At 35.0% G+C, this 10,511-nt stretch overlaps 3 protein-coding genes across 6 annotated transcripts in view; 2 read left to right on the top strand and 1 right to left on the bottom strand.

Annotated features, from left to right (window-relative positions):
* LOC106873440 (zinc finger protein 271-like) overlaps positions 1-3,738 on the top strand; it is a 7,834-nt gene extending 4,096 nt beyond the window's left edge. Inside the window, exons 1-2 of one of the 3 annotated variants that reach the window (XM_052977904.1) lie at positions 899-978; positions 1,417-3,738. In XM_052977904.1, coding sequence (XP_052833864.1) covers positions 1,808-3,145 — 1,338 coding nt within the window. In that variant the 5' untranslated portion in view covers positions 899-978; positions 1,417-1,807 and the 3' untranslated portion in view covers positions 3,146-3,738. Of the gene's footprint in view, positions 1-898; positions 979-1,050; positions 1,315-1,416 lie in introns of those variants that run through there. The other 2 variants (XM_052977905.1, XM_052977906.1) reach the window with 2 other exon arrangements.
* Positions 1-5,877, bottom strand: part of LOC106873435 (zinc finger protein OZF) — a 24,925-nt gene extending 19,048 nt beyond the window's left edge. The window contains exon 1 of the mRNA XM_052977909.1: positions 5,425-5,877. The gene's annotated coding sequence lies outside the window, so the exon portion shown is untranslated. The remainder of the gene's footprint in view (positions 1-5,424) is intronic.
* On the top strand, positions 5,184-10,127 carry LOC106873433 (zinc finger protein 883). Of its 2 annotated transcripts, none has more exons than XM_052977898.1 (2): positions 5,184-5,237; positions 6,974-10,127. In XM_052977898.1, exon 2 carries the CDS (start codon positions 7,345-7,347, stop codon positions 8,866-8,868), a length of 1,524 nt encoding a protein of 507 aa, XP_052833858.1. In that variant the 5' UTR covers positions 5,184-5,237; positions 6,974-7,344; the 3' UTR covers positions 8,869-10,127. The 2 variants fall into 2 exon arrangements, with proteins under 2 accessions (XP_052833858.1, XP_014776274.1); XM_014920788.2 differs by lacking the exon at positions 5,184-5,237 and adding an exon at positions 5,917-6,003.
* The last annotated feature ends 384 nt before the right edge of the window (positions 10,128-10,511 follow it).

Raw genomic sequence — 10,511 nt, 5'->3', positions numbered from 1 at the left:
TATATATATATATATATATCTTACCTGGTGTTAAAAATCAGAGTTTGATATGAAATGTCTTTAATTTACAATTAAAGGTGATTCCACAAAAAATTGAGTTTTAAGACATTTCAAAAACTGGACACGGTAAACAGAGAAACGAACTAAGAATCGGGAGGTTGTGTATCTCTTTCAAGCTGGGTGGTTCAAATAAAGTACCACTTATTTGTACCGGTTTAATGAGCGGTGGTACATAATCCGCACCGAAACTTAAAATTCTTTTTGCTGCATGGTCGGTATAGCTCAGAGACTACATGAACGTTTCTTGTACGTGCTGATCTCCCAGAGATATGCTGCCAATGTAAGCCTTTGATATCACAACTTTTAGCTTGCGACTTTGGGATCTATTTCTAGAAAATAATCCTCAGCATTTCAAAACAACAATTTTTAAAAAAATAATAATCTGGCGAAATTCGAGACCCACGAAATTGATCTGTACTATTAAACACGATGATGGTGAAATTTTCAATTTCACCATAGAGAATCATTATATTACAACTGATCTAATATCTCAGTTGTTTTAGTAGAATTTTGGGATAAACTTAACTCACGTAATTTCTATTTAATTATTTTTAAAATCTATTCTAAATAATCTTCTTTCTATATTTTAACCAGATACCGATCTTTCGTTTTCTTCATTCCAGTTCTGGTTTCGCATCATTAGTATAATATAATTACGTCTAGATAATCTTCACACTGCATGATTTTTAAAATCTGTATTATATTTCAAAATTAAAAAGGAAAAAAAATTGGTAACATTACATCCGTAAACAACAAAAGATTGATGATAGGATGTACACAACCACCAGATTCTAAGTTCGTTTCGTTGTTTACCGTGTCGGTTTTTTTTTAATGTTTTAACATTTCATTTTGGGAAATCGCACTTTAATGTAACTTGAAGATATTTTACATTACACCGTAATTTATGTAAAATACCAGGTAAGATATGATATATATTTCAGTTGAATTGAAGTCTCTGGATGTCTTGCTTTTTTACGTGTATTAAGTATACCGTAATTAGTTTAGTTTAATTAATTATAGTAGTCACATAAAATGATGATTATTTTGTAAACTAAGGTGAATGTAGCATGTTGCTTCTCTGGTTCCTTTCGTTTTGTATGGGAGGTCGTTGTTGACGTATATATTTGTTATTCCGCTTGCAGATTGCTTCTTGGCTCCGGTGAGGCGTCTCGGAACATTCACGATTTGAAAGTTCCACATTACTCACAGTCGCATAATATAGTTTTAATGACAAAATAAGAAGTAACTTTTTAGGTAAAAATTTATATCCACAGTTTATCCTTATGAAAACATACTATAACATTTCTATTATTGAATCTCTCCTTTTTAACTATTTTCTGTTTTATATCATTTCAGAACATCAGACGTCTGTGGTAAGAAGGAATTTCTACTTGAGATACATCATGAATATTAATAATCTTTTAAAGACGAAAGGAAGGTGTAATAAATAATTGATATAAACATGTTTATATAATATATCTGTGATGAATAACTATGAAATACTTTGTTCTGAACTAAGATGAATAACAAGATTTCTCTTCCTCACTGTCTGGAATATTTACATGAGTATTTCACATTCTAATTAAACATGGATACATTTATAAAGAAATCTGTAATCTTCAGATACTGACAAAATCACTAGAAATATATATATGTATATATATATATATATATATATATATATATATATATATATATAAATAAAAAGTATTTATTTGTTGTGGTGGTATCAGAACATTATAGAACAATGAGTTATGTGAAAAATGTAAAGGATGGCTTATTTCATGAAGAAATAACGAAAGAAAGAGAGAAATTATACTGTTGTGATATCTGCAAAAAGACTTTTTCTCAAGGCTGTAACCTAACTACTCATAAATGCATTTCTACTGGAGAGAAACCATATCGCTGTGATGTCTGTGGTAAATCATTCTCTCAAAATAACCTCTTAATTAAACACAAACGTATTCATACAGGAGAGAAACCATACTGCTGTGACATATGTGATAAGTCATTCGCTACAAAGGGTAACTTCAACAAACATAAATACTTTCATACCGGTGAGAAACCATATCACTGTGATATCTGTGGTAAGTCATTTGCAGTAAACAGTACCTTAAAAACTCATAGACGCATTCACACAGGAGAAACACCATATCACTGTGCTGTCTGTGGTAAATCATTCTCTGAGAGTCACAACTTAACTGCCCATAAACGCATTCATACAGGGGAGAAACCCTATCACTGTGATATCTGTGGTAAATCGTTCACTGCTAATTGGACATTGATTACTCACAAGCGCATTCATACAGGAGAAAAACCGTATCACTGTAACATTTGTGGTAAAACATTCTCTCAAACAAATAGTTTAGTTCATCATAAACGTCTTCATACAGGAGAGGAGCCATACCATTGTGATATCTGTGGTAAATCATTCTCTGGAAGTAGTGACTTAACTACTCACAAACGTATTCATACAGGTGAGAAACCATATCAGTGTGATATCTGTGGTAAATCATTTTCTCAGAATAGTAATTTAATTCAGCACAGGGACACTCATACAGGAGAGAAACCCTATCGTTGTGATATCTGTGGTAAATCATTCTCTGGAAGAAGTTGTTTGGCAAAACACAAACGTGTTCATACAGGGGAGAAGCCATATCACTGTGATATCTGTGGAAAGTCATTCAGTATAAGTTGTAACTTAACTCAGCACAAACGCACTCACACAGGAGAGAAGCCATATCACTGTGATATCTGTGGTAAGTCATACAGTGGAAGCAGTGACTTAATTAAGCACAAATACATTCATACAGGTGAGGAACCATATCACTGTGATATCTGTGGTAAATCATTCTCTCAAAAAGATTACTTAACTGCACACAAACGTATTCATACAGGTGAGAGACCATTTCACTGTGATATCTGTGGTAAGTCGTTTGCTCAGAAAGGTAACTTAACTACTCACAAACGTATTCATACGGGTGAGAAACCATATCACTGTGATATCTGTGGTAAATCATTTGCTATGAATGGTACTTTCACTAGACACAAGCTCATTCATACAAGAGAGAAAACATCACTGTGACATCGTAATCTTCATCATCAACATTTAACGCCCGTTTTCCATGCTGGCATGGGTTGTATGGCTTCGCAGGAACTATCAAGGCTAGGGGCCACCCCAGTTCCATAGTCTGTTTTGGATTGGTTTCTACAATTGGATATCTTTCCTAATGCCACACTACCCCACAGAGTGGAGTGGGTGCTTATAATGGGCCCCATCACCAGTGCTTTTTATATGACACCTTGGTTTCAGAATCTCAGTTCTGTTGTGGTAGGCAGGTCTTCAGTACAGCAATACACCACATTTCTCAGTTGTCTGTCATCTCCTTTGTAAGGATCAGGATTTTGAGATCAGCCTTCAATACTTCATCTATCTGAGGTAAATCATTCTCCCAAAGAAATCACTTAACAAGGCATATAAGCATCTATACAGTAAAATATCACTAGTTGTGTGAAAACTCCATCTTGTATTGAGAGTCAAACCTGTCTGTCTAAAAACATTATTTCAATCTTTAGTCATTTCAGCTGCAAGACTGAGGTTTTTGAATTCTGACCTCATCACATTTTGTGAATATTTTTAATAACTTGAAAGAGGAATAAAGTTGTTTTACTCTTTAATTATTCTCCATTGATTTTTTTATGTAGAACATCTAAGCATAGGCATGGTTCTGGGTTCAGTCCTAACCACATGGTTTTAGGTTCAATCCTGATGTGTAGTACCTTGGGCAAGTGTCTTCTACTATAGCATCAGACTGACCAAAGTCTTGTGAAGGGATTTAGTGGATGGAAACTTTCTTTACTTTGTTCCAGGTGCTACCTGAGCTCGGGGAACCGTTTGCTCAGTGCTTTCTTCCATGAAGTAAATTTGAAGGCTCCATTCTTCTTGACAGGAAGAATAGAGCCTATCTGATGATAGGTTTGGTCCTGAATTTTGAACGTTGGCATACAGGAGTCTTCATGAATGGGTTTGTGACCAAAACTTGTCATCTGGAAGGCAGAGTTATAAATACAAATTTTCTGTATAAATTGCAGTGAATCAGGGTGTTGACCAAGGATTAAAGAGAGCAAAGGCTGATGTATGTTTTGCAGGTCAGGTAAGTGAACCTTTCCATTTGAGCAGCATAGGCCACTGGATTATCCAACCCACTTGAGGGCCTTGCAAAATGGACATATTACAGACATAATCTCTTGGGTGGTATAATAATTGCTTCAGGATCACAGTTGCGCTCCTTTAATGCCCCTTGACTATTCGATGGATTCCAATAGTCAGCAAGAGTCTTCCGGTGGACATTAGATTGAAGTCTCATCATACGATGGTTGTCATCATCTGCCAACCTCGAGGCAGAAGCGGATGCAGTGTTGATTGGACTCTCTTCTGGGGCTTCTTTAGTGGATGCAACACTGCATGCCCAATGGATAGCACTCAGTAGGTTTCATGCAGCAGCAGCTCTTTTCAACAATCTACAGCAGGGGTTTTCAAACTGTGGTCCGCGGACAAGACAGCAAATACTTTTTATGGGCAATTTGATTTTATATATGTTTTTTAATCGAAATCTTTTAATTGACAATAAACCTATTTGTTAAATACTGTTAAATAAATAAATGTAAAGATATATGTTATTTTAAGCAAATATTTATGTAGAAATTTCATAAGCGTTTATAAGGGGGTCCCTAAGGTAAAGCCTGAAATATAAAGGGGTCCGCAAGTCAAAAAGTTTGAAAACCCCTGATCTACAGGACCTGTGGTCCTCAGTTTCCTTAACCTACCAGTACTGCTGCCTTGCCACGGCAGAAAACTTTCTGCCAATGCATGCTCTCTTTTTAGGTGGCATGCTTGTATTATCTGGAAAAGGAAATGTGTTTTGGTGCACCAAGTGATTATCGATTTCATTATAAGCTAACAATAGCCCCTTTATTCTATCTTCCCACATAGCCTGCGCATAAAGTAACAACAGATGCTACATAAAGTCAAATTGGCATGGAGCTTTCTGAAAGATACGTATAGCTTTCGCTAGTGGAAGCAAAACTCTTATTTAAAAGGTTGATTCTTTGGGACAAACCATATGTGATTGTTTAAAAAAGGCTAGAACAACAATGCTAAAACGAATTTTCATAGGGTACGTATTTTTTTTTTATAGGTATAGTGTACTGTACATACATATAAAAACAGAATACCGTACTGTATAAAGTATATGCAGTACAGGGCCAAGAATCACTAACACAAATTGTTGAAAAATGAATAAGTAAGAGTAAGATTATCACAAAGAAAACCTTAAAGTTAAGATATGGATACTGTCAACTTACGATGTCGGAGGGTGAGGCTGGGTGCTCTGCGTGCGCTGCCGTCACGACGGCAGTTCTCGTACAGCACACAATACGACAGTCAAAGTTCTTAAGTTTTTATATTTTGTAAAATATGTAACGACCGCTCGTAAAGTTCGTCATAACTCCGAGTGGTCGTTAAATGAGGACAGTCTGTATACATATACTAATTTATAAATTAGTATAAAATGTTACCTACAAGGTTTTTATTTCACGCTGGGCACTTGATAAAATCATTAAAGTGGTTTTATCCGTAATTTTATTATATATATATATATACATTTTTATATGTATAAATACACTCACACACACATTCACATAATTAAATATATATTTTACATAGAAAGATACACACACACATAATTACTTATGAACAACTGGCCGATTATATGTGTGTGTGTGTGTATACGAGATGATAGCTTTCGGAAACCCAGTGCGGTTCGTTTATCCGTGTCTATTTTTGTAATCTCATTCTTCAAGGTTTTTGTATTTCCTGTGAAATCGTTCTATGGCTTAATTAAACATATTTCACATTAAACACTGATTTATATATCATAACAGGTAAGATATAATACAGATTTTATTTTTAGCAAAATTCGGTGAACTTGGGTAATTAAAATTAAAAAAAGAATCAACAAGAGACAATGGTGAAAGTTTATTTTTGTTGCTAAGCAGAGATCGATAGTCTATTGTCCTGCAGGTTGTTTGAAATCAACAATTAAACAGTAATCAGAGAAATCAACAACATATTTACAAGTTTATTCTAGATCGATCTTCAAAATATCATCTCTGATTGTTTAAAAATCCAATGTAAAGTTACCGTTTCTTTTAATGAACGTGTAATAATAGAATAATAAAACACTTCCAAGTGTTTCATTATATTCTCATAGAATGTATTTTCAGTATTTGATTTGCTTTGGATATTCTTGATACAGACCGCGGAGATTTGACTGCTATTTCTTCACTGTCGACGCTTGATACGTTTAACGTCCGCTTTCCATGCTAGCATGGGTTGTATTTATTACGATGAAGCCACTGACGCCTTTTCTGTGTAATTGGGTCGGGAATTATCTACTGTGCTTAAAACCATAATTTCTAAAGATGTTTATATTCTAATGGATCGTGGTTTAACGTCTCTTTTTAAATATATTGCAATAACGTCTATGCAGACATATTGCTTTATAACTACATGTATTTGTATTCAGTCCCACAGTTTGGCACGTTGAGCACATGTCTACAACACTCGCCACGGAACAAACCTTTTGAATTCAAAGACTATGATTTTCTTTCTTTCAAATTAAGGGGATAACGTTGGTGTAAATAAATACATTTGGGGGTAATTGGTTGGGAAAGTTTCCTGACCTTTGCATTAGTGTGTAAAATATAACTATAATAGCAAATTATGAAGTTTAACTGTTCATGTAAATGCTTATATTTACACTTGATATAGAAATATAATAAAATTTCTGTTGTTGAATTTTCAATTGTTTAAGTATCCTCTATACCATTTACCATTTTTCTATTATTTCAGAATATCAGACGACATCGTCACTAAAGAATTATGATTTTTACTTTGGATATATCACCAATACTTATTAACTTTTAAAGGCTAAAGGAACATTTTATACAGAACGCGTAGTCTACTGAGTTTTATCAAATCTGTGGTAGAATTACTGTGATAGGTTTTTTTCTGAACTGGAATGTGTACAAGGTGATCTTGGATTGAAATTTAATTCAGATCATGAAGTAATTTGCAGCATTTACAGTTATTGATTGACATCACAGTTGATAGAAAGATAACCGATGAAATATGTGTTAGATATTAAATATATGTGTGTATATATATATATATAACTATTTAGAAGGAAAACACTTGTATATTGTGGTGAAAGGAGAAAAATTATGGAAAATGAATTGTGTGAGAGCACAGTTAAGTGTGAGACACAAACCGAATGGATTGATTTTTCTAATGAGATGCCGAAAGACACAGAAATAGCATTATACCAGTGTGATATCTGTAAAAATACCTTCTCTCAAAAATGTGAACTTACTACACACCAACTTATTCATACAGGAGAGATATCGTATGACTGTGATATCTCCGAGAAATCCTTCCTTGAAGAAAGTGCAGTGACTGAGTACAAAGATATTTATACAGGAGAGAAGCCATATCAGTGTGATGTATGTGATAAAACATTCTCTCTAAATGATCATTTAATTAAGCACAAACGTGTTCATACTGGAGAGAAGCCTTATCACTGTGACATCTGTGGTAAATCGTTCTCTCGAAACCATCAAGTAACTGAACACAAACGTATTCACACAGGAGAGAAGCCGTACCACTGTGACATCTGTGGTAAGTCATTTTGTCGAAGTACAAACTTAACAACTCACATACGTGTTCACACGGGAGAGAAGCCATACGTCTGTGATATCTGTGGTAAATCATTCTCTGTGAAAAGTACCTTGGCTGAACACAAACACACTCATACAAGCGAGAAACCATATCCCTGTGACACCTGTAGTAAATCTTTTGCTCGAAAGCATGACTTAACTGTACATCAACGTAATCATACTGGAGAGAAGCCATATCACTGTGATATCTGTGGAAAATCCTTCTCTCGAAGCCACCACTTAAGCGAACACAAGCACATGCATACAGGCGAGAAGCCATATCACTGTGATATCTGTGGTAAGCCGTTTTCTACCAGCAGTACCTTAACCAAACATAAACACCTTCATGCAGGAGATAAAACGTATGCCTGCGATGTCTGTGGCAAATCATTCTCTGGAAGTAGCAACTTAACTGAACACATACGCATTCATACGGGAGAGAAACCATATCACTGTGATATCTGTGGTAAATCGTTCTCTCTAAAAGGTAACTTAACTGAACACAAACGTGTCCACACTGGAGAGAAACCGTATCAGTGTGATATCTGTAGTAAGTCATTCTCTCAGAAAGGTAATTTAACTGAGCATAAACACATTCATACAGGTGAGAAACCGTATCACTGTGATATCTGTGGTAAATCATTCTCTCAAAAGTGTAAGTTAACAGAACACAAACAGATTCACACAGGAACGAAGCCACACCATTGTGATATCTGTGGTAAGGCATTCTCTCTAAAACGGAACTTGACAAAACACAAACACATTCATAGAGAAGAGAAACCATATCATTGTGATGTCTGTGGCAAATCGTTTCCTGTCAATTACCATTTAACCAAACACAAATATATTCATACAGGTGAGAGGCCACATCACTGTGATATCTGTGGAAAGGCATTCACTCAGAAAGGTAATTTAACTGAACATGTTCGTATTCATACAGGTGAAAAGCCTTATCACTGCGATATCTGTGGTAAATCATTTTCTCGGAAAAGACTATTAGCTACACATGTGTTTATCCATACAGAAGAATAAGTGGTTCTCTGTTGGTTATGACGACAAGAGTTCCAGTTGATCCAAACCAGGGGTTTTCAAACTGTGGTCCGCAAGGACAAGACAGGGGGTCCGTGGACAGCAAATACTTTTTATATATGTTTTTTTAATCGAAATCTTTTAATTGACAAGTCAAAAAGTTTGAAAACCCCTGATCCAAACAACAGAACAACCTACTTGTGAAATTAACATGCAAGTGGCTGAGCACTCCACAGACATATGCACCCATATATACCCCTGGTTGCGTAAAACCTACTCCAACTTGTTTAGACATGAATTTGCCAGGAAGTATCTGACTGAGCACACAAAATGTTCCATCAGTAGTCGACACCTGTAGCTAACAGTTGCATAATGTCCTTCTCTTCCAGATTGTGAAAGCTTACCATAACATTTAATCTAAATACAGTGAAATTTTAAGAATGCATTTTTTTTATATGAGCACATATGGGTTCACCCTTTAGTGTTTAAACCGGCTATATCCGGCCCAAATATTCTACACATTTTATGCTCAAACTGGCCAGAACCAGCCTCTCACACCTACCTTGCAATGTCATTCTAAAAATAAGCAATTACATCTTAGAAATCTTGAAGCTGCAAAATAATATCAGATAAATTTTTTTAAATGTGAATAAATAAGGATTACTTTTGACAAATTAATCTGAACGCTAAAGGGTTAATGCAGTTCTCAGGGAGATTTAGTATGACACAGAATGCTACGTTCTGAGTTCAAATTCCACCGAGGTCGACTTTGCCTTTCATCCTATCGCGGTCGTTTAAATAAGTACCAGTTACGCACTGGGGTCAATGTAATCAACTTAATCCCTTTGTCCTTGTTTGTCCCCTCTGTGTGTAGCCCCTTGTGGGCAGTAAAGAAATAAGAAACTGAAACAAGCCCGTCGTATATATATAAATGTTTGTGTATCTGTGTTCCCCCCACCCCCCAACGTCGCTTGACAACCGATGTTGCTGTGGTTACGTCCCCATAACATAGCAGTTCAGCAAAAGAGCCCAATAGAATAAGTACTAGGCTTACAAAGAATAAGTCCCGGGGTCGATTTGTTCGACTAAAGGTGGTGCTCCAGCATGGCCACAATCAAAAAAAAAAAACATGGAGAAAAATATGACATTATGTTAGAACTCTCTCCTAATACTTAATATAATCTAACGTTTCATATATATACAACTATATCCGTATTGTTGATATAATATTGATATTTTAAATAAAATCCATTCCTTCAAAATTGTTCATGTTCTGTCTATTTAATCTGACACATTTAGAATCTTTTCTGTTGCTGTCACAGATTTTGAAATTTTGAAATGAAGTGAAAATTTTCAAATTTGGTATATTGATGTAATTTTTCACACTGAATCTGAATTTGTAATTCGTTTATTCCATTTTTGCCGAATCAGAAAAAAAAAAAAAAGATTTGGAAGCTGGTATTTTCTGTGTGATAGTTGCTCATCACAAAATGAAAGCAAAAACATTATGATGACAAAATTTTGATAAACAAAATGAAAGCAAGACTTTACAACAAGAGTTGTGAATTGTTTTGATAAGTTTTAATGAATAAAAATCATATGAAATGGTTGAACAAGCATGTAAATAATTTTAAAAAAGGACAAAA

This window comes from Octopus bimaculoides, chromosome 29, assembly GCF_001194135.2.
Source record: "Octopus bimaculoides isolate UCB-OBI-ISO-001 chromosome 29, ASM119413v2, whole genome shotgun sequence".
NCBI lineage: Eukaryota > Metazoa > Mollusca > Cephalopoda > Octopoda > Octopodidae > Octopus > Octopus bimaculoides.
The sequence above is the reverse complement of the archived record's forward strand: the minus strand, read 5'-3'. Positions and strand labels throughout refer to the sequence as shown.